The sequence below is a fragment of the Lacerta agilis genome, chromosome 9, assembly GCF_009819535.1.
Source record: "Lacerta agilis isolate rLacAgi1 chromosome 9, rLacAgi1.pri, whole genome shotgun sequence".
Taxonomy (NCBI): Eukaryota; Metazoa; Chordata; class Lepidosauria; order Squamata; family Lacertidae; genus Lacerta; species Lacerta agilis.
This window is the reverse complement of record NC_046320.1, coordinates 72973723-72998432: the sequence shown is the minus strand read 5'-3', so window position 1 is coordinate 72998432 and position 24710 is coordinate 72973723. Positions and strand designations below refer to the sequence as shown.

Genomic DNA, 24710 nt, shown 5'->3' with positions numbered 1-24710 from the left:
GTGCGAAAAAACGAGAGAGAAACCAGAATGTTAGGGTCTTCAGGTCTCGGGGACAGAATCCACACCCAGATTTCAGGGAAGGAGGAGAGGAGTTAAAAAGAAGCCAGGCATGGGTTCTGGGGGCTCCTAAACCCTACGTCTCCATGGGTGGGAGAAAAGCAATGACAAACCTAGACAGCATCGTAAAAAGCAAAGACATCACCTTGCCGACAAAGGTCCGTATAGTTAAAGCTATGGTTTTCCCAGTAGTAATGTACGGAAGTGAGAGCTGGACCATAAAGAAGGCTGATCGCCGAAGAATTGATGCTTTTGAATTATGGTGCTGGAGGAGACTCTTGAGACTCCCATGGACTGCAAGAAGATCAAACCTATCCATTCTCAAAGAAATCAGCCCTGAGTGCTCACTAGAAGGACAGATCCTGAAGTTGAGGCTCCAGTACTTTGGCCACCTCATGAGAAGGGAAGACTCCCTGGAAAAGACCCTGATGTTGGGAAAAATGGAGGGCACAAGGAGAAGGGGATGACAGAGGATGAGATGGTTGGACAGTGTCCTCAAAGCAACTAGCATGAGTTTGGCCAAACTGCGAGAGGCAGTGAAGGATAGGCGTGCCTGGCGTGCCTGGCGTGCTCTGGTCCATGGGGTCACGAAGAGTCGGACACGACTGAACGACTGAACAACAAAACAAAAACAATGACAAATCAAAGCAAGATGTTTAATATAAAGGAAACATGGAGATCATGGGAAGTCATGGGTTCGTGTAGAAGGCACATAGTTAAAATTGCATGCCTCTTTTGTGATATTTGAATACTGAATTGATGATAGTGAAGATTACTAGGTGTTGTATATACAGGTGAAACTTGAAAAATTAGAATATCGTGGAAAAGTCCATTTATGTAAGCAATTGCTTTCATTAGCTACCGGGGTTTAATATATGAGATAGACTCATGACATGCAAAGCGAGATATGTGAAGCCTCTATTTGTTATAATTGTGATGATTATGGCGCACAGCTGATGAAAACCCCAAAGTTGAGATTGTTAATTTCTGGTTCTCATCAGCTGTACGCCATAATCATCACAATCATAACAAATAAAGGCTTGACATATCTCGCTTTGCATGTCATGAGTCTATCTCATATATTAGTTTCACCTTTTAAGTTGAATTACTGAAAGAAATGAACCTTTCCACGATATTCTAATTTTTCGAGTTTCACCTGTATATATGGAAAACGAAAAATAAAACTTAAATAAAGAAGAAGAAGAAGAAGAAAGACGGGTTTTCCGCAGAGAGCTGTTTGCTCCCATTGAGTTTTAAAGAGTGAGTTTTCGCAGGGAAATTGCCAGAGCAAAAAACAAAAATGAGCGCTCAGACACAGACTGTGCCTGGAAAAAGAGCAGGGCAAAACGCTAATACGCCCAGGAACCTCACCAAAATGCTGGAGAGGGTGCACATCCACAGGCACATACCTCCACATGTGGTGGAAGTGCCCCAAAATCCAACTATTCTGGACAACAACCATACGAGAAATATGCAAGATAACCAAGCAAATGCTAGAAATCACCCCAGAATTGGTCTTACTAAACATCTTCCAAGATAACAACGCACATTTACACCACAAAGAACTCATAACCCACCTACTCTCGGCAGCCAGAAACATCATAACCAGACACTGGAAAGACCTGTCAGGAATAAGCATGGACCAATGGTACCAAGCAGTATGGGAAACAGCCCTACTAGAAAAACCAACCAGTAACCTGAAACTGACACAGGGACAAACAGAAGAAGACGCCTTCACCCCAGTATGGTTCCCCTTCATCACACACACAGCCCAAGAAGACAATGACAAAAATCTACCGACAGCATACAAATCAATATGGCTAACCTGACCAAAAACACTCACCCACCCCACTCACACAGGAAACGAAAGACCATCACAGCCAACCACAAATGAACAATCACACCCTACGCCAACCCCAACCTCTCTCACCACCAAAGGAACACAAGTGAACAACAGAGAACCTGCACAAACAACGCTGACACCAAACCCTAGATATATTAAGTAACATAAAAACATCGCCACCCCACCCGTCTCCCCATCCCGCCCACCTCTTTCCCCCTTCTCTTCCTAATGTCTCAACAATTGAAACTGACTTGTAAAAATGTTACATGGAAAAAATACGAGAGAGACATTGCACTACCTTTGTAAATCAAGAAAATCCTTAATAATAATTAAAAAGAGCAGGGCAAAAGGTAAGTATGGAGAAGCCCAGTGACATGCCAAGACAGGATTGCCCCAAATGCAACTGGCACGAGTGGAAACTCTGTGCCAACCTCCTGCAAGCAAGAATCCAATGTGGGGTGAGAGCAGGTCCAATGGGGAAGCTGGTGAGAGCAGAATGCAGCCTCCATTCTTGGTCTTATCCTCAGCCTGAGTGGGCTAAAGAAGTCCCATCCTCTGACTGCCAGGAAAGCTTGCAGTGCAGACTCCAGTTCGGACCCGGGAGCTGAAAGGCACCCTCTTCCCAGCTCCTTAGCCTTCCCTCCCTCAACTCCCAGGAGCACGTCGGATGATACAGAGAGCGGTCGGAATACCTTCCAGTTCCCCTCCAGGAGCTGAGATCTTGGACATGCAGAGATGGATCGTGCCAATGATGTCGTTGTGAGTGACCCGGTCCCTGGAACAAGAATGGTTGTTTTTATTTCAGCGTCTTAGATTTGGGCTTTGTAGACAGTTCTCGTTTCCTTCTGCTCAAAACCAGAGCTTCCTGCTTGCTGGGGCACCTTCTGAAAGAAGATCCCTCATACCTTTGCAGGGGATTGGATTAGATTACCCATGTTGGATGTGATCCACTGGGAGCAGTTAAACACAACATTCCTTGTTTTCCTAGAACGGACATGCAAGGGAATGTTAGTCCAGCCAGACAAAACTTCCTGTTCCTCCTGGGCTGGTGCATCCTTCCCTTGCATGTGACTAGAGGTGGGTGTGGCCTTACCTGTCCAGGTAACAAAAGGACAAGTCACGCAGCACTCTCTCTCTCTCTCTCTCTTTCACTTCCTACTTCGTTGGACCAGCTTTTTAGCTAGGAATGCTATGCTAGCTCTCCACTAGCAGAAGCACTGGGATTGTTCCCCCATATGGGGTAGATCCACATGCACATATTTGTAACTAAGTCTGCCTTCAGGTCTGCAACTGTGAACTGATGTGAGTAAACTTCTTTCATTGACTTTAAATAAGATTGTGGCGTCTTTATTCTTTTAAGGGGGATTAAAGGAAATTTACCAGGAACGCACAATTCAATCTTAGACAGATTGAATTGTATAATAGTGAGAGGCTTACACGAGCCTGCAACCAGCAATCTGCTGTGCATGTAAGAAAGGGGAATGTAACTCTGCTACATAAAGAAATTTGGCAGCACATGTCAGGAAGGTTATTAATAAGCAATATATCCTCTCCTGCCAACCTGAACATTCCCACAACCCATGGGGTTCCTTCTGCTAAAACCCAGAGCTTCCTCCTGATTGGGGCTCCTTCTGCAAGAAGATTCCTCATACCTTTGCAGGGGGTTGGACTAGATGACCCATGAGGTCCCTTCCAACTCTACAATTCTATGATTCTATGACACACACAGAGAGAGAGAGAGTCTTGTCCTGCTGCTTTTCCTGGGGGAAACTGCTCTTTAGCACTCAATCGTAGTAAAAAAAAAAAAAAAAGTAATTCAGATTTCCTCCGGATTGCCATTTGCTCCCAGGTGGCACTGAAAAGTGTCCCTTCCCTGCCTTGTGCCTTAGAGGAGTCCAGAGCGAGAGATAAGGAGGGTCCAACTCCTGCTTCACTCACCAGTCCACCACCCGGATCCTCATCCTCTCACACATGGATGGAAACTACGGAGGGAAACACAAGAGGAGACAGGAGGTCAAGGAGAGCAGCTCAGCCCTTCGGAGGGACGCAGGATCGTGTCCGGAGCACAGGCCCCTCTGGCTGCTCACTCACCATGGCCGGCAGAGTGATGCTCTGGTTCCACTGGGGGTTGGCGTTCCTCTCCACTATCTTGCTGCACAGCTGCCCGAGGGAGACAAGAGTTCGGGGGTCAGGGGGAAGAAGGCTTCCCTGCGCGTCATCCCAAAACAACGCCGGATCGTGATCCTCACACCACCCCCCGCCACCCTGGGCACAATATCAGGGTTAAATGTGGGGAGGGGGACTCAGAGAGGAGAGCCCTGGGCAAGGAGGCCGCATGCAAAACCCCTTTTATATTCCGTATTTTTCCACGTAAGAAAATGCTTTTTGCTAAGAAAAAATCAGTCAAAAATTGGGGGCTCATACACGGATGGTGACTGCACAGGGGTCTGGTGAGGGTGGCCTGGACTCGGGCTTGGGTTCTGGTTCTGGTGTGCGCAGCTTGGGTTTGGGTTTGGGCCCGGTTTCTTCATTTTGGGTTCCAAGAAATATGGGTCGTCTTATACATGGGAACGTCTTATACACAGAAAAAGACATGCATGGAGGGAGCCGACTCAAGCCTGCTTGCGAAGGCTGCTTTTGACCCATTTCTGTGCTACGGGGAAGGTCTGGGTGCAAGAAGGGGCGATGCCACGCAATTATGTGTTCTGCTATGCTTCTCAGGCCCACTTTAAGGGCGCAGCAGAGGCCAGGCAGCCGACGGGTCCGTTGCAATGCCCAGGTTCACACCCAGTACCCAACTTCTGCCTTTCGGAGACCCGGGGGTCTTTCGCGCCCCCCACTCAGGGAGCAGAGCCGGCTCACCATTTTCCCGGCAAAGTTCACTTCCACAAAAGGATCCACCAAGTTCTTCTTGCTGCTCTCAAAGCCAAAGATCTGCTTGACGCTGTCCAGGACGGCATCGTCCACTGGAAAGAAAGAGAAATCGGGCAAGGAGCAGTGGGGAGAAGGCAGTGCGGTCAGTTTAACCCAGTCAGAGGGGCAGAAAATAAAAAATAAAATAAAAATTATTTATTTGTTTATTTGTTTGTTTGTTTGTTTGTTTGTTTATTCTCAGTGCTTAAGCACATCTCATTTTTAGGCAAGCGGCCAACCGCCCATCTCAATATGTCATCGCCTGCTCTTTTTAAGGAACCAGGGCAGATCTACATACACATTAACGGGGGGAAAAGAGTTCAGGAATCGTCCTGATAACCAGAGAGCCGTGTGACTTTAATAATAATAATAATAATAATAATAATAATAATAATAATAATAATAATGCCTTAATAGTTACAGGTAGGTAGCCGTGTTGGTCTGCCATAGTCAAAACAAAATAAAATAAAAAATTCCTTCCAGTAGCACCTTAGAGACCAACTAAGTTTGTTCTTGGTATGAGCTTTCGTGTGCATGCACACTTCTTCAGATACATTGAAATGCCTTAATAATATGTGACATCAGAGGGGCGCTGCAGAGCAACCCCCTTCCAGAAATGAAGAAGACTTTGTGGAAAGGAAGCAAAAGAGAAAAAGCAAGGGGGTCTCTTTGTGTCTTGACATTTGGGGACGATGTTTTTAATAGCATTCTAATAGCATTTTAAAGGTGAGTGGAGAGCCAGCCCAGCAGCCCTTGATAAATCTGTTCTGTTCTAGTCTAGTCTACCGGTAGTCTAGTCTAGTCTAGTCTAGTCTAGTCTATTCATTCATTCATTCATTCATTCATTCATTCATTGAATTTATATACCACTCTATACCCACAGGTCTCAAGGTGGTTCACAGAATGAAATCAGAATGCAAAACCACAAAATACATAATACCTGTATATTCTGGCGTATAAGACTACTTTTTAATCAAGGAAAATCTTCTCAAAAGTCAGGTGTCGTCTTATACGCCGGGTGGAGAATCTGCGGTCGAGTATATCTCAAACTCTGAATTTTAACTGGAAAAGTTGGGGGTCGTCTTATACGCCCAGTCGTCTTATACGCCGGAAAATACGGTAATAATAAAAGCAACCTGCTGCTTCCCTTGGGACCTCTCTCTGCGGCTGGATCTCCCCTTTGCTCCTCCCCCCCAGCGCTCTTTCTCCAACTGTGTCCCCACACCCAGCCCCAGCCCCCCCCCCAGCCCCACTCACTCTGGGGCAGGTCCTCCGCTCGGTACACCTTGAGGGAGAAATGGGCCCCTCTCAGAGAGACCCCCGTCGCCCTGAGGACGTTTCCTTCGATGTCCTCCTTCTCTTCGGCTGTTTCCTTCCTCTCCACCTGTGGAACAAGCGGGGGGGGGGTAGAGAGAGAGGGGATTAAAAAAAAGAGGACAAGGAATTCCCTCTTGGAGCCTGCAAGCCCTTTCCAGCAAAGGGAACTGCACCTGTTGAACTTCAGGCTCTGGTGTACCTGGATTCCAGGCAGCATTATGAGAATTCCAGGACTCAGCTCTACCAATGGAAATAAAACGTTTCAAGTCTGTTTTAAGTGCATTATCCAAATGTGACACCAGATGACGATAGTGAGCTCAGGGCAAATCCATGTTTTTTTCAAAACATTTTTAAAAGCTTTTTTATATGCGTTGAGAATCCAACCTGGTCTAGTTTAGTTGAGACTAATGGTTATTCATCTGTTGCTTTTCCCCCAAGCTGGGGCCCAAGGTGGCTTTCAACACATTTAAACGACGCAGGTACATGAAATATAAAAAGCTAAAAACGCATGCAGGGGAGCCATTAAAAGGCCATTAAACTGGAATAGCATTAAAACAATGTTGTTGTTTTTTGGAATGCAGATGATAAAAATCAATCAAAACAGCACAGGGCTTAAGGACGGTGTGTGGATTCTGGGCTGAATGTTGATTCTTGGTACAACAGAGTGTAGTCAATAGCATTGACTAAGAAACTAACATGCCAGGTGATAGCAGGAATATATTATATATTCCTTTTATAATATATGGCAAAGGTTTATTGAATACATAAATTGTTCAGGCCGTGGCAGAAATCCACCCAGCACTCCTGGAAAAACATGGCGTGATCTCTTAGAGGAATCAAATGAAACTTTAACACATGGGATGACAAAATTCTGCAATTCCATCAGGACATCTTATTTGTTTTTTACTGTTGTAATAATTGTTTTCTCAACATTCATCTTCTGTACCCTGAAAATAAATAAAAACTGTATTAAAAAGAAAAGAAAAGGCATGGATCCTGCAGTGATGGAGTTTCTCCCCAAAAGGTTTGGGGGCCCAGCATGTAAGGTTCCCCCGAATAAATGGAGATGAGAAGGCACCACAGCCAAACCTCTTTCTTGTGCCCTTTTCGTTAAATTTAAATAAATACTCACAGGCGCTTCGTCGCCAGGGCCCAGGACGTGCAAGCTGACCTTCAGGTAGCCTTTAGCCCCTGCTGAAAAATCCTCCGGATCGGAAAGGAGGAGCCACTTTCGGAGGAAGGCGTGTCCTGCAACAAGGAAGCAAAGCGGGAATATCAAATTGGCACCCAGGAAGCAGAAGGAGACGCCATTGCTGATTTGATTCTGGGCCAAGTCCAGCGAGTTCATATAGTAAGCCCTTAAGAACTTGGAACCAAAATGTATCAAAAACGTACAAAAACCAATCCAATCAGTGCTGGAAATGCAAAAGCGAAGTGGTCGCCTTTTTCATTTATGGCGGGGCTGTAAGGTTATAAGCAGATTTGGAATGACGTTTATGAGGAGTTAAAGAAATTATTTAAAATCACATTTGCAAAAAAAGCCAGAATCTTTTTTATTAGGAATAATTACAGATGAGATCCCAAAAAAGAATATAAATGTATTCTTATACGCGACAACGGCGGCCAGATTAATAGAGAAAAACTGGAAAGGGGAGAAAACCCCGACATTAATTGAGTGGAGAAGCAAAATGTGTGAAATGGCAAAATTAACAGCAAATATAAGAGGCCGTTCAAATCAAGAGGTAATAAAAGAATGGCAAGGAGTGAAGAATTATATGATATTGCAGTGCTCAGGATTTGACATTTTGATAAATATGGATTAGAACAGGTGGGGGGAAGCAGGGTGAAATGAACAAAACAGAATAGCAGTACTGGAATAAATAACACAGCGAAAGATAGGAAAGTAAAGGAAGAATTAGGAAGATCATACATAGGTGAGGGGGTTGAGGAGGGAGGGGTAGAGGGGTAAAAAGATGGGAGAATGTGTTTTTTGTGATCAAATGTTTGTATGGTTTTGTTCTTTTTGTCTTGTATGAATTTAAAATAAATAAAGTTGTTTTTAAAAAAATTTAAAAAAAGAACTTGGAACCAATTGACCTACGGGGACACAGCTCTAGGTTTCCCCCCTTCCCAAACTTTCTTCTCCTTCCACCCCTAGTTTAATAAAGAAAACTATTCAGTTCTCTGGATAAAATAGTTCAGACATCTGGGAAGCGGCAGAGCGGCTTCCCTCCCCACTAAACCCGTTCATCTATGCCAGGCACGTCCAACAGGTAGATCATGACCTACCAGTAGATCACTGGACGTCTTGTGGTAGATCACTGGTAGATCACTGGCTCCCCCCCAAAGAAGCTCAACAACTTTGGGTCCCCTAAAAAAAAGCTCAACATTTCTGCCTTGCACCCCAAAAAAGTGGGGCTTTCCTCCTCCGCCAAACAAGCTCAACATCTTTGACCTGAACCCCCAAAAAGGGGGTAGATCACTGCCAGTTTTTAACTCTGTGAGTAGATCACAGCCTCTTGGGAGTTGGCCACCCCTGATCTATGCTAACAAACCCATTCCTTGCTAAAATGAAGTCAAGAGGCACTGGAGAAGCAAATTCCACTCACTGGGTTCGGCATAAATTGTCCCAACATCCACCTGCAAAACACAAGCACAGAGAATCATAGCGTTGGAGAGTTGGAAGAAGGGACAAGAAAGGGTCGCCTAGCCCAACCCACTGGAAATCCTGAACTGGGGCAAGAGGAACCCCTTTGCTTGTTCCCCAGTCTGGCCAGTGTGTGAGGCCCCCACCTCGCTGAAAGACCCCTAACCCACTTTTCCGCCCAGTTTCTGTAGGAAGTGGCCATGGGGACTAAGCACAGGTAGTGTGTCTCCCATATCCTCTGACATTTCTCCCATGAAAACAGGGACGTCCCATTCCATAATGGTAATTTTATTCTTTATAACCCCCACACATCTGACTGGGTTGCCCCAGCCACTCTGGGCAGCTTCCAACACATATAAAAACATAATTAAACATTTAAAAAACTTCCCTCTACAGGATGGCTCAGCGGTCGGATAACTCCATCCCCTCCAACATTTCTCCCATGAAAATAGGGACATCCCATCATTTATCCAATGAAAATAAGGATGTCGTATTCCATACCCTCAAAAAAAAAATCAATGAAACTAGGCACGTCCTAAGGAAAAGTGGGACATTCTGGGATCAAATCAGAAACCAGGATGGCTTCTCTAAATCTGGGACACCCCTGGAAAATAGGGACACTTGGAGGGTCTGGTTTCCCCTCCAGAAGTACTTCCCAGAGGAAAAGCCACCCCAAGGAAGAGGCCAGGGGCCAAGCATGCAGATAAGGGCCAGCATTTGTGTCCTCAGCCGGGCATTGTATAGAAGGAACGCAAAGAAGGACCAGTTTCCTAAACCCACAGAATTGAAATGGAAGGTGGCCCTTACCCGGAATTCTCCAAGGACAGAATCCGTCCGGAGAGAGCGAGAGTCAACGACCTGGAGAGGAGGAAGGAGGAATGTCAAAGCAAGTGAAATATACTCGGAGTCCAGTGTGAATTTCATGCTCTTTATTCAGCTCATCCCCTTCATGGATCACTGCCTTGTCATGGCGAAGGGGCTTGAATTACTCAGGGAAGCTATGAGCTATGCCGTGCAGGGCCACCCAAGATGGACAGGTCATAGTGGAGAGTTTGGACCAAACGTGATCCACCTGGAGGAGGAACTGGCAACCCACTCCAGTATCCCTGCCAAGAAAACTCCATGGACAAAGACAACAGGCATATAAAAGATATGACGCTGGAAGATGAGCCCCTCAGGTCGGAAGGCGTCCAACATGCTACTGGGGAAGAGCGGAGGACAAGTACAAGTAGATCCAAAGCTGATGAAGCGGCTGGGCCAAAGCCGAAAGGACACTCAGTTGCGGATATGCCTGGAAGCGAAAGGAAAGTCCAATGCTGCAAAGAAAAGTATTGCATAGGAACCTGGAATGTAAGAACCATGAACCTTGGTAAGCTGGATGTGGTCAAAAATGAGATGGCAAGAATAAACATTGACATCCTAGGCATCAGTGAACTAAAATGGACGGGAATGGGCGAATTCAGTTCAGATGACTATCATATCTACTACTGCGGGCAGGAATCCCGTAAAAGAAATGGAGTGGCCCTCATAGTCAACAAAAGAGTGGCGAAAGCTGTACTGGGATGCAATTTCAAAAATGATAGATTGATCTCGATACGAATCCAAGGCAGTCCTTTTAACATCACAGTAATCCAAGTTTATGCACCAACTTCCAGTGCTGAAGAAACTGAAATTGACCAATTCTATGAAGACTTACAACACCTTATAGAAATGACACCAAAGAAGGATGTTCTTCTCATTATAGGGGATTGGAATGCTAAAGTAGGGAGTCAAGAGATAAAAGGAACAACTGGCAAGTTTGGCCTTGGAGTTCAAAATGAAGCAGGGCAAAGGCTAATAGAGTTCTGTCAGGAGAACAAGCTGGTCATCACAAACACTCTTTTCCAACAACACAAGAGACGACTCTACACATGGACATCACCAGATGGGCAACATCGAAATCAGATGATTATATTCTCTGCAGCCAAAGATGGAGAAGCTCTATACACTCAGCAAAAACAAGACCTGGAGCTGACTGTGGCTCAGATCATCAGCTTCTTATAGCAAAATTCCAGCTTAAACTGAAGAAAGTAGGAAAAACCACTGGGCCAGTAAGATACAATCTAAATCAAATTCCTTATGAATACACAGTTGAAGTGAAAAACAGGTTTAAGGACTTAGATTTGGTGGATAGAGTGCCTGAAGAACTGTGGATGGAGGCTCGTAACATTATACAGGAGGCAGCAACGAAAACCATCCCAATGAAAAAGAAATGCAAGAAAGCAAAGTGGCTGTCCAATGAGGCCTTAAAAATAGCGGGGGAGAGAAGGCAAGCAAAATGCGAGGGAGATAGTGAAAGATACAGGAAATTGAATGCAGATTTCCAAAGAATAGCAAGGAGAGACAAGAGGGCCTTTCTAAACGAGCAATGCAAAGAAATAGAGGAAAATAACAGAATGGGGAAAACCAGAGATCTGTTCAAGAAAATTGGAGATATGAAAGGAACATTTCGTACAAAGATTACCACAATTAAGGACAAAAGTGGAAAGGACCTAACACAAGCAGAAGACATCAAGAAGAGGTGGCAAGAATACACAGAGGAACTATACCAGAAAGATATAGAGGTCTCATACACCCCAGGTAGTGTGGTTGCTGACCTTGAGCCAGACATCCTGGAGAGTGAAGTCAAATGGGCCTTAGAAAGCCTTGCTAACAACAAGGCCAGTGGAAGTGATGATATTCCAGCTGAACTATTTAAAATCCTAAAAGATGATGCTGTTAAGGTGCTACACTCAATATGCCAACAAGTTTGGAAAACTCAGCAGTGGCCAGAGGATTGGAGAAGATCAGTTTACATCCCAATCCCAAAGAAGGGCAGTGCCAAAGAATGCTCTAACTACCGCACAATTGCACTCATTTCACACGCTAGTAAGGTTATGCTTAAAATTCTACAAGGCAGGCTTAAGCAGTACGTGGACCGAGAACTCCCAGAAGTGCAAGCTGGATTTCGAAGGGGCAGAGGAACCAGAGACCAAATTGCAAACATGCGCTGGATTATGGAGAAAGCTAGAGAGTTCCAGAAAAACATCTACTTCTGCTTCATTGACTACGCAAAAGCATTTGACTGTGTCGACCACAGCAAACTATGGAAAGTTCTTAAAGACAAAAAATTTAAGATAGACTCTATCTTGGAAATAAAGAAATTCGGAAGGAGATATAAGGAATTAGGAAAGATAGAAGGAGTTGAATTGGAGTCAGGTGAATCGGAGTCAGAAGGTGAAAACGAGATACAAGAACAAGAGATTAAAGAGATAGCCTCATAAAGATCTCGCATCTTTTTCTTTATAGAGATAATTAAAGTGAAATAAAAATTTATTTAATTAAACGAACAAAATGGTGGTTAAAATAATTTCGTGGAATGTGAATGGCATGAATGATAAAAATAAGAGAAATAAAATTGGACATGTATTGGAAAAACAAAAGGCAGACATAATATGTCTGCAAGAAACTCATGTGATAAAAAAACATAATAGAGTCCTTAAAAACAAAAAATTGGGAAATGAATTTATATCCTCGGATACTCAGAAAAAGAGAGGGGTGGTGATATACGTAAAAAATAAATATGAAACGAAGCAAATCTTTAAAGACAAAGAAGGAAGAATTTTAGGACTGCAAGTTCAAATTGAAGAGGAAAAAATAATAGTCGTAGGAATCTACGCACCAAACGATAATAAGGTGGAATTCTATAAGAAACTAGATGAAATATTAAATGATTATATTGACTGTAAAATCATACTGATGGGGGACTTCAATGGAGTACCATCTTTGGAAATGGATAGATCAGAGAAAAAGAGAATGAATCAAGGGAAACTGCCAATGATATTCGAATTGATGGCAGAAAAGAACGGTTTAATTGACATATGGAGATGGAAAAACCCAACGGTGAAAGAATTTTCATTTTATTCAGATGCAAATAGAAGTTGGAGCAGAATCGATCATATATGGACAACGAAAGATTTAACAACCAGAGTTAATAGAGCAGAAATATTACCAAAAACTCTGTCGGATCATAGGGCAGTATGCATGGAGTGGGAGACTAAACGGAAGAAAAACTTTAGGTGGAGAATGAATGAAACTATATTAGATGATGAAAAGATCCTAACAAAAGTGAAAGAACAAGTAAATACATATTTTGAATGTAATTTAAATAAAGGAACTGACATAAATGTAGTATGGGATGCCAGTAAGGCAGTAATAAGAGGTTATCTCATCCAGCAGAGTTCAATCAAGAAGAGAGAAAGAGATAAATACAAAGAAAACATATTGAAGAAAATAAAGGAAGCAGAAAATCAATTGGTTAAAAAACCGGAAGATACAGAAATAAAACAGAAATATAAGCTACTATTAGCACAAATGGAGGGACTAATAAACCAGGAGGTAGAGTGGAAAATGAATATACTGAAATTAAAGAATTTTGAATCTGCTAATAAAACCGGAAGATGGTTAGCTTGGCAGTTGAAGAAGAGAAGGGAGGCAACTACGATAAATAAAATCATTCAAAACAATGAGACATTGGACAAACAAGGAAAGATAAAGAACGCATTCCTGGAATTCTACAAAGAATTATACAAAGCACCAAAAGAGGATGAAGAGAAAATAAAAAAATACCTGGGAAAACATAAATTAAAGGAAATATCACAACAACAGGTAGATATGCTAGAAAAACCTATAACAGAAGAAGAAATCTTAAATGCAATTAAAAGTGGAGAAAATGGAAAAGCGCCCGGGCCCGACGGACTACCTATCACATATTATAAAAAATTGAGTGAGCAGATAATGGCACCATTGAAGGAAGTAATATGGAATGTAGAGAAGACAGGTCGGATACCTAAGACATGGGAAGAAGCCCATATTACTTTGATTCATAAACAAGGATCGGAACAAACAAACGTCAAAAACTATAGGCCGATATCCTTATTAAATTGCGACTATAAAATATTTACAAATATATTAGCACAAAGATTGAAACTGGTGCTGAAAGATCAAATACAGATGGACCAAAGAGGCTTCCTACCGGGTCGGCAGCTAAGAGACAATATGAGGAATATTCTTAATATAATTGAATATTTGGATGAAAAAATAGACAAACAGGCAGCCCTGATATTTTTAGACGCGGAGAAAGCGTTTGATAACGTTTCATGGAGTTTTATGAAGGAAAATCTGAAGATGATGGGTATTGGAAAGAACTTCATGAAGTGTATAGAGGCGATATATAGAGATCAAAACGCAAAAATTATAGTAAACGATGAAACTACTCAAAATTTTAAAATAACGAAAGGAACAAGGCAGGGCTGCCCATTATCACCTTTATTATTTATAACAACTGTAGAAGTCTTGCTTCAAAAAATAAGGAAAAATGAAGCCATAATAGGCATCAGACAAGGCTATAGAGAATACAAACTTAAGGCTTATGCAGATGATATAGTCTTAACATTACAAGATCCGCAACACTCATTAAAGGAAGCGTTAAAAGAAGTTGAAGAGTTCGGGGCCCTGGCAGGGTTGAAATTAAATAAAACAAAGACAAATATGATAGTGAAGAATATGAATGAAGAACAAAAAGACCAATTGGAAAAACAAACAGGAATAAAAGTGGTGAAGAAAGTGAAATATCTAGGCATTTGGCTGACAGCAAGAAATCGTGATTTATATAAGGATAATTATTTAACGACGTGGAAGGAGATTACAAAAAACTTGGAAATTTGGGAAAAACTTAAACTGTCATGGTTGGGGAGGATAGCCACAGTTAAAATGATGATCCTGCCTAAAATGCTTTTCCTCTTTCAAACTATACCAATTGTGATGGGTCAAAATCAGTTTAAAGAATGGCAGAAAACAATCTCCAGATTTATATGGCAGTGCAAAAAGCCCAGAATAAAATTTAAAATTATGACAGATAAAAAAGAAAGAGGAGGCTTTGCACTGCCAGATCTCAAGATTTATTATGAATCAGCCTGTCTTGTATGGATAAGAGAATGGCTTAAGCTAGGAAACTCAGATTTATTAGATCTGGAAGGCTTCTCAAATAGATTCGGGTGGCACGCATACTTATGGTATGATAAAATTAAAGCACACAAAGGTTTCTTAAACCATACAATAAGGAAATCATTATTTTTAGTCTGGAACAAATATAAAGAATGGTTTGAGAGAAAAACACCAAGATGGTTGTCACCTCAAGAAGCCTTTACAATAAAAAAAACCAATACTGAGGGAAAATGGATCACATATAGAGACATATTAATAGGTGATAAGAAAGAACTGAATATAAGACCGTATGAAGAGATTAAAGACAGGCTGCAAGGATGGTTGGAATACTGTCAACTGCATAGTGTTTTCCAAAAAGATAAGAAAGAAAGAGGATTTGATCAGGAGGAGACACTGTTAGACAAAATAGTGATGGGAAATGACTCCAAGATCTTGTCTAAAATATATGAATTTTTATTAGAGTGGAATACCAAGGATGAAGAGATAAAAAGTGTCATGATTAGATGGGCAATGGACCTAGGCCACAATATTGAATTTGAAAAGTGGTATAAACTGTGGAATATAAGATTGAAATTTACAGCATCAGTACAGTTGAAAGAAAACATATACAAGATGATATATAGATGGTACATCACCCCAACTAAACTGTACAAAATGTATAAATCAGGAAATAAAAAATGCTGGAAATGTGGGTTGAAGGAGGGAAACTTCATCCACATGTGGTGGAATTGTATTAAAGTGAAACAATATTGGGAAGAAATTTACAATGAACTAAAAAAGATCTATAGATATTCATTTAAAAAACTGCCCGAAGCATTCTTGTTGGGTATGGTAGGAGAGGATGTAGAAAAAGAGGATGTGACTCTATTTATGTACGCAACAACAGGTGCGAGAATCTTATTGGCACAAGTTTGGAAGCAACAACAAATCCCAACTGTAGATGAATGGAGACAAAAAATGGTGAGCTATATGGAAACAGCAAAATTGACAGTGAAAATTCGGCAAACAGGAAGTGGAACATATGAAAAAGAATGGGGAAAATTTCTATTATATTTGAATAGAATATGTGGAATCTGAAATAGTAATTAGAATCTCATTGCTTGATCTAGAACACTTTATTGAGTTGGAAATATATAAGAATATAAAGAGGAAAAGATGAGGACAAAGTTGAAAATAATTAAGAACATATGATAAAAACAATAAAGAGGTTTGAAACCGCAAGAACTGAACAAAAGAAAGAATAAAACAGAGGAAGAAGGGGGGAAGCCGGAGGGGAAAGAAAGGGGGAGGAATAGGGAGGGGTTCAGTAATGACAGATTTGTATTGTAAGAAGAATGGAACTTATAGGAGGTAAAAAAGAATATAAGGAGGATATACGACACAAATATATGGAATGAAATATAAACTATGGAATAACAATGTAAATATAATTGACGAGTTTTATGTTTGTATGTTAAAGTAAAAATTAATAAAAAAGTATGATATAAAAAAAAGGAAAGTTCTTAAAGAAATGGGAGTGCCGGATCACCTCATCTGTCTCCTGAGAAATCTCTATTTGGGACAAGAAGCTACAGTTAGAACTGGATATGGAATAACTGATTGGTTCAAAATTGGGAAAGGAGTACGACAAGGCTGTATATTGTCTCCCTGCTTATTTAACTTATATGCAGAATTCATCATGAGAAAGGCTGGGCTGGATGAATCCCAAACCGGAATTAAGATTGCCGGAAAAAATATCAACAACCTCAGATATGCTGATGATACAACCTTGATGGCAGAAAGTGAGGAGGAATTGAAGAACCTTTTAATGAGGGTGAAAGAGGAAAGCGCAAAATATGGTCTGAAGCTCAACATCAAAAAAACTAAGATCATGGCCACTGGTCCCATCACCTCCTGGCAAATAGAAGGGGAAGAAATGGAGGCAGTGAGAGATTTCACTTTCTTGGGTTCCATGATCACTGCAGATGGTGACAGCAGTCACGAAATTAGAAGACGCCTGCTTCTTGGGAGAAAAGCAATGACAAACCTAGACAGCATCTTAAAAAGCAAAGACATCACCTTGCCAACAAAGGTCCGTATAGTTAAAGCTATGGTTTTCCCAGTAGTAATGTATGGAAGTGAGAGCTGGACCATCAAGAAGGCTGATCGCCGAAGAATTGATGCTTTTGAATTATGGTGCTGGAGGAGACTCTTGAGAGTCCCATGGACTGCAAGAAGATCAAACCTATCCATTCTCAAGGAAATCGGCCCTGAGTGCTCACTAGAAGGACAGATCCTGAAGTTGAGGCTCCAGTACTTTGGCCACCTCATGAGAAGAGAAGACTCCCTGGAAAAGACCCTGATGTTGGGAAAGATGGAGGGCACAAGGAGAAGGGGACGACAAAGGATGAGATGGTTGGACAGTATTCTCGAAGCTACTAACATGAGTTTGGCCAAACTGCGGGAGGCAGTGAAGGATAGGCGTGCCTGGCGTGCTCTGGTCCATGGGGTCACGAAGAGTCGGACACGACTGAACGACTGAACAACAACAACAAATTCAGCTCATAGTAGTGAGGAATGCAGTTCCCCCAAAACGTTTGCTTTATATACACTATTTACACAATGGGCCCCACGTGATTGGCTAATTCCGGGATACTCCTGTATGCCAATCGGAGTGCGGATTCACTTCCACCTGGAGCTGGATTGGGTGGCTCCTGCGGACCAATCAGACTGCTGCAATCTCAATCCTATTGTTCTGGGACCAATCAGACTGCTGCAGTTTGGATCCTATTCAACTCAGTACATAACACCCCTCCCCTCTAAGTTCCAGTCCTGCCTGGGAGGTTGCATCCATAGTCCTCAAGGTACGCTGGTCGCCTACGTGTGCGTTGCGGCCCGGGCTGTTCCCTGGTCAGGGGTTCTGGTTCTGGCTCGTGTTCCGAGGCTTCTGGTTGTGATGGGGCTGTTTGGTCTGGCGCAACCAGCTCGCTCTGTCGTGGCTCTGGTTCCAGTGCCCTTTCGGCCTCACGGGTCCTCTCAGTATTTACTGATTCTGCCTCCCCTGCCGGCCCCTCCTGCTCTACGGGTCTCAATGCCCCACTGTTCCCTTGGGACTCCTCTGACCTGTCCTCCTCCTGGTTTTCTCCTGGGAATCGTCGCCGTAGCTGGTCGCAGTGGCGGCGCCAGCATTGCCCCCCCTCTGTTAGCACCTCGTATGACACGGGGCCTGTCACCCTGGTGACTGTGGCTTGATACACCGGAAGAACCTTCTGTTAGTTTGCATCTTGCAGGGGACATGGATCTGCAAGCTTCTCTGGGCCATAAATGGAGCCTCCTGGCCGACCAGAGGCCACCAGCTGCCTCCTCTTCTCTTCCCAGAGGCATTTTGGTGGGCTGCAGGGATGGCCTGCAATCCGGCACCAGGCAAACCGTCTGGTGCAGAGTTCGGAGTGGTGCCTCTTCCTGGGCTCTGACACCAAGCCCAGCATGGCAAATCCAAGGGCGTCTCGGGACACAAAGGGACTACAAATCCCAACATGCAAGGCACAGTCCTAAGCCCCGGGGATCCCTCTCACTGATTAAAAGACTGAACCTGGAAATCAGGAGCTCGGGAGATGAAGACAAGGCAGCGACTCAACCATCCGTCAAGTGAAGAATATTGCAAGACTACAGAACCCAACATGCAGTGCTCACGCTCAGCACCTGCATCCATCAGAATGAAGCCCTCCCGCAAAATTTCTCCTCTGCAGATTTTAGTGGTGAATATTCAGTGGATCCTCAAATATTCTTTAGACGACGTAGTTGGTGGTATCTAACAGGAGATCCATCCAAGAGGTTTTTCTCCAAGAGCAATACTAAGTAATTGGGCATACTGTAAACTGCTTTGAATTTATTTTTTTTAGGATACAGTATGTTGTTGTTGTTGTTCAGTCGTTCAGTCGTGTCCGACTCTTCGTGACCCCATGGACCAGAGCACGCCAGGCACGCCTATCCTTCACTGCCTCTCGCAGTTTGGCCAAACTCATGTTAGTAGCTTCGAGAACACTGTCCAACCATCTCATCTTCTGTCGTCCCCTTCTCCTTGTGCCCTCCATCTTTCCCAGCATCAGGGTCTTTTCCAGGGAGTCTTCTCTTCTCATGAGGTGGCCAAAGTACTGGAGCCTCAACTTCAGGATCTGTCCTTCTAGTGAGTACTCAGGGCTGATTTCTTTGAGAATGGATAGGTTTGATCTTCTTGCAGTCCATGGGACTCTCAAGAGTCTCCTCCAGCACCATAATTCAAAAGCATCAATTCTACGGCGATCAGCCTTCTTTATGGTCCAGCTCTCACTTCCGTACATTACTACTGGGAAAACCATAGCTTTAACTATACGGACCTTTGTCGGCAAGGTGATGTCTTTGCTTTTTAAGATGCTGTCTAGGATACAGTATAGTGGTATATAAATATCTTTATAAAAATAAACTCCTCCTGAACGAAATCACCTCAAATGAACTTGTGACGCGGCCAATAAGTTTTGTTAGGAATGGGAGAATACGGTAGGTCCATTTCGGTTTCTCCTTTCCCCCTTTTTAAACTCAGTTTCCCACATCAATTTGCTTTTTAAAAAAACAGTCCTCATAAAAACTCCTTGGCATTTTACTACAAATTTCTCCTCGTGTTCACAGTCCTGTGTGCCATTTTGCCTTCAATACCCAGGGGTTTATTTGCAGAGCAATTTCCCCTAATATAATGCATTCTTGTGTGTAATTTTCATCAAGGCCTGCATCTATGTGCACAGTTTGTCCTAGTCCTGTCTCTCCATCTTATTTGGCTAGAGAATTGCATTGCAAAATTCAGAGAAATGCAAACCTCAAAGGGCTGCTGAGTTTCAGTTCAATCTCCCAGGACATTCTATAAACTCTCCCAGGACATTCTATAAAAGATCTCAAAGTAGCTGTCTTAATACAAAGAAATTTCAGAAATAGACTGGAAAGAGAAGTGGCTGAATTGCAACTAATCACCAAACTTAAAACCATGGAGAAACCTGGTTTGAACAAAGACATTGGATTCTTATCTCATTATACATGACAAAGCTATCTTTAGCCATCTCACCCCTTGCCTTTCCCTGCAAGACTAATTGCAGTCGTTCAGCTGATCACCCATTCCCACCACCCTTCTGAGTAATACCCCTCCCCACTCCCTCACTATATTTAAGGATCTGGTGACTTCTGTTTCAGTGTATCTGAAGAAGTGTGTATGCACACGAAAGCTCATACCAAGAACAAACTCAGTTGGTCTCTAAGGTGCTACTGGAAAGAATTTCCTATTTTGCTGAGTTTCAGTTCAGGGACTGCTTTGGAAAGTGGACTTGCTTGGTTTGCCTATCAATTATCAATAATAATAATAATAATAATAATAAATTTTTATTTATACCCCGCCCTTCCCCGCCAAACCGGGCTCAGGGCGGCTAACACCAATAAAATCACAACAAAAACATAAAACAGTTCATTAAAATACAGATTAAAATACAATTTAAAACTAAATCTAAACTTCAGCCTCATTTTTAAGTAGCCCACCAATCACACCAAAAGAACAAAACATCAGGGTTAAACTGAAACCAACCCAAAGGCTAGGTGGAACAGCTCTGTCTTGCAGGCCCTGCGGAAAGATGCCAAATCCCGCAGGGCCCTGGTCTCTTGTGCCAGACTGTTCCACCAAGTCGGGGCCAGTACTGAGAAGGCCCTGGCCCTAGTTGAAGCCAACCTAGCATCCTTGTGGCTCGGGACCTCCAACAAATTATTATTTGAGGACCTTAAGGTCCTACACGGGACATACCAGGAGAGGCGGTCCCTTAGGTATGAGGGTCCTAAGCCGCATAGGGCTTTAAAGGTCAAAACCAGCGCCTTAAACCTGACCCTGTACTCCACCGGGAGCCAGTGCAGCTGGTAAAGCACTGTATGAATGTGGTCCCGCGGCAAAGACCCAGTAAGGAGCCTCGCCGCGGCATTCTGCACCCGCTGGAGTTTCTGGGTCAGCTTCAGGGGCAGCCCCGCGTAGAGCGAGTTACAATAATCAAGTCTGGAGGTGACCGTCGCATGGATCACTGTGGCCAGATCAGGGCGAGAGAGGTATCAATGTGAACTGAATCTAATTCCTCCCCATCCCTAGAAACAGTCCCCAAAGTGGGCACTCCCTGACCCCCACTTACTGTGATGAATATGGGCTCATCGAACAGCTCCATCGGGGATTCAAAGACATTGAAGAAAATGGTCTGTGGGGAACAGGAAGACACATGGTTGCACCCATGCACGCATAAGACATTGCATACAAGACCACAATGGACGGCAGTGAAGCCTGCCTGAAAGGACCACCGAGAGACAGACTCCAAAAAAATCAATTTTATCTTGTTCTTTCCTGTTCCTCCCAAAATCTAAAGGTCATGTGCTATTTCTGAAAGATGCACAAGGCTGAGCTTTAGAAGGGCGTCCTAGGAACATGCCAGTCAGTAATCACACAGTTCAAAGATGGAATTAACCAGGGTTGCCGTATTTAAAAAAATAATAATAATGGAGTAATGGAGGATGGAGCAAGCTTGCTTTTTCCTGCTCCAGGGGGTGGGACTCGAACCCAGGGCTTCAAGTTACAAGAAAGAAGAATCCATTTAAACTTCAGGAAGAACTTTCTGACGGTCGAAGCTGTTTGATGGTAGAATGGACTCCCTCCGAAGGTGGTGGACTCTCCTTTGCTGGAGGGTTTTAAGCAGAGGTCAGGGATTCTTTTGCTGTGATTCCTGCGCTGAAGGGAGTTGGAGGCCCTTGGGGTCCCTTCCTGCTCAATGGTTCTGTGATTCCATGAAATGTCACCCGACTATATTCCACCCCACCCAGAAATACTAAGTGAACCTTTCTTTTTCCTCTTTGGCCTGCTCAAAAGAGCAGCAGAAGAGCATTGTTCTCACAGTGGCCACCCAGATGCCCCCCAGGGAACCCCAAAAGCGGCACCCGAGCGCAACCTCCTCACCTCATCAAAGACGGGGCAGTTCCCTTTGCGAATCCTGGTCCTCTTGGTCTGCCCGGCAGCCGTGACCTTCACCACAGACTTGATGTTGACTCCAGGAAGCTGCCGGCCTTCGATGACTCGCACCCGGATCTGGAAACCACAAAGTTGCAGAAGAAGCAGGTTGCCATCGACATCCTCAGGGTCTCCCAAGGCTGAGTCAGTTCCCCAAAAGGAGGACATCAGAACAGCCCAGGGACAGCTGGATCAGGCCAAATGGGGCCCATCTAGTCCAGCATCCTGTTCTCACAGTGGCCAGCCAGATGTCCATTCGGAGACGTCAGGTTGCCTCCAAGATTCAGGGAGCCCGGCGTACACTGAACATGTGTGAATCATGCACACTCGGTGTGCATGTGGTGGAGGAGAACAAGTGCTTTGGAGGTGCCAGCCCCTGGACTTGCAACATGCACCATGTGTCGCACACATGTGCAATGCATGCAGGGCCACCTCAAGACTGAAGAGCCCAAATGTGGAGGGAGCCAAGGTGCCTTGGGCACCCTAGAGTTGTCGCACCCGTTCCCACTGGAAACCCGCAAGCGGGATTCGAGCAGAACAGCACTCTGGCCCCCTGCAATTCCCAACAACTGGCATCCAGAGACATTTACAGCTTCTGACAAGGGAGGGAGAAGGAGCCACTGAAAGCCTCAGCTCCTCCCCGAACTTTTCCAAACCCCTTTCCAAACCATCCAAGCTGGCAGCCGGCCCTGTAAGTTCAACTAACGCCGTGTGCAAAGAAGGATCTGCTTTGATCTGGGCTCATCTTTCATAACATCCTTCTGCCTCAGGGCCAGAAGTCAGGCCAAGAGGAGGGACGGCAGAGTTTGCAAGTTCGGGTGCAGGGGGGGGGTGATCTGGGCAGAGGGCGACTAATCACCTGGAAGTCTTGCGGCTTGTTGGACAGGAGCTTTTTGGAGGCGCCTCTCCTCCTCTTGATCCCGTGGACCACGTGCGAAGGGGGCTTCTTGGGCAGGGAGACTTGATCCGGCGCCGAGGGTCCCGTGGAAGGATCAGCTTCGTCGCCCGTCCCAAGGGGGTCTTCAGACTCTTCCTCGCCGGCTGTATCTGGAGGGAACAGGGAACAGGGTTGTTTTGAAAGCAGCGGTTCCCAAACCTTTGGGCGTCCCCTCGGTACCACAGACTCATTCCCACCACCCTGTAAAAAGCATAATTCGGAATAGCTGACCGATGTAATAAATAAATAGAAACCAGAGCAAGGGAAACTGTCTCGTACTAACCTGTCACCATGTCCAGCTCAACGGGGGTTGGATTTGGCTCCGGGGGGGCAGGAGGCGGAAACAAAGGAGCAGCCCCAGGAGGCGGGACATAGGAGGCTTGCAGGATGAGACACGCCTGAGGAGTAAAGAAGATGCCTGGTGAAAGTGGGGGGCTCTGAGCCCTGACCCAGCGCACCAGGATGCTCCCTCCAAATCCTGGTGAGGCTCAGGTTTGCACGAGGGCAATTGTGGTCTGCAAAGCAATGTCCTGGTTCACAAATAACACTGAGACAAACCATTGCTTGCTTCTGCAAAGTTTGTGTTGCTTTCCAGCTGCTCATTGCTCTATCGCTTGTTGAGCAGCTGGGGCTCAGGGGGGTCATCAAACAACCTAGGGACAAGGAAGTGTTCCGGGTTCACAGGAAACACCAAACCATGGTTAAAACAAACCATGGTTTCGAGTGAATTGTTCAGCTGTGGGGCAGGATTCCAGTGATTAAGCAAACCATGCCTTAGTAAACCATGGTGTTATTTGCAAACCAGTAAACCTTAGTTTCGTGGACCCAGGTGGCACTGTGGGTTAAACCACAGAGCCTAGGGCTTGCTGATCAGAAGGTCGGCGGTTCGAATCCCTGCGATGGGGTGAGCTCCTGTTGTTCGGTCCCAGCTCCTGCCCACCTAGCAGTTCGAAAGCACATCAAAGTGCAAGTAGATAAATAGGGACTGCTCCAGCGGGAAGGTAAACGGCGTTTCCGTGCGCTGCTCTGGTTCGCCAGAAAGCGGCTTTGTCATGCTGGCCACATGACCTGGAAGCTGTCTGTGGACAAACGCTGGCTCCCTCAGCCTACAGAGCGAGATGAGCGCCGCAACCCCAGAGTCGGACACGACTGGACCTAATGGTCAGGGGCCCCTTTACCTTTACCTTTTTAAACCTTAGTTTAGTAAGTCACAGCTTGGTGTTATTTGCAAACCAGGTCAGTCACTTTACTTGCCTTCATGCGAGTAATGTCTTGTTGAGTTTGGCCTTCATATTAGCCTCTGCCGGGTGCAAAACCGATCTCATGTTGCACCCAAAAGAGAAGCAAAAGTGCTGTTCACTTTGGGTGTGAAATATAAAATCTAGCCAGCTGGAAGTGTTCTAAGACACAACCCAACTGCAGATCTTGGTATGCATCTTTTATTTTTACCATCAGAAGTGATTCAGCAGCCGGCCACTAAGCGGCAGCCCACAACCACTCATATCAAGGCCCTGCAATTTCAAGATTGAATCAGCAGGCAGATTCGCAAATCCTGCGACTTTGGCGCAGTATCGCTTGCAGGCTGCTTCCCACCGGTGATGGATAATTTCCTAGCTGTGCAAACAATTCAGAAGCAGAATAGGCGGCCCAGCAAGGAAATGAGACAGAGTCACCTTCTATGACCCTAAAGGTTTCCGAAGAAAATCTTGACTGGAATAATTTCTCAGCAATGCTTCCAAGGAACGTGATTCTGGCCACTCGGCCAGAGATTTTGCTCCTTCGCCGAAGACCCTGAGAAGCAGGAGGCTCAAACCGTGAAGCCTTAAGGTCCAGGAGCCTGATTTCCAAAGCTCTTTTCATACAGGAGATCTGGGGAGCCCTGACGCAAGATCCAAGACCCAGGGCCGTCTTTACCCGGGGGTGCAAGGGATGCGGGGCACCC

At 44.5% G+C, this 24710-nt stretch overlaps 1 protein-coding gene across 1 annotated transcript in view; it reads right to left on the bottom strand.

Moving 5' to 3' along the window:
* DYSF (dysferlin) overlaps positions 1-24710 on the bottom strand; it is a 157673-nt gene that overhangs the window by 116674 nt on the left and 16289 nt on the right. The window contains 12 exon segments of the mRNA XM_033159603.1: positions 2593-2675; positions 3839-3882; positions 3992-4060; positions 4763-4866; positions 6071-6197; positions 7263-7378; positions 8740-8770; positions 9585-9635; positions 20969-21031; positions 21781-21909; positions 22691-22878; positions 23052-23166. Coding sequence (XP_033015494.1) covers positions 2593-2675; positions 3839-3882; positions 3992-4060; positions 4763-4866; positions 6071-6197; positions 7263-7378; positions 8740-8770; positions 9585-9635; positions 20969-21031; positions 21781-21909; positions 22691-22878; positions 23052-23166 — 1120 coding nt within the window.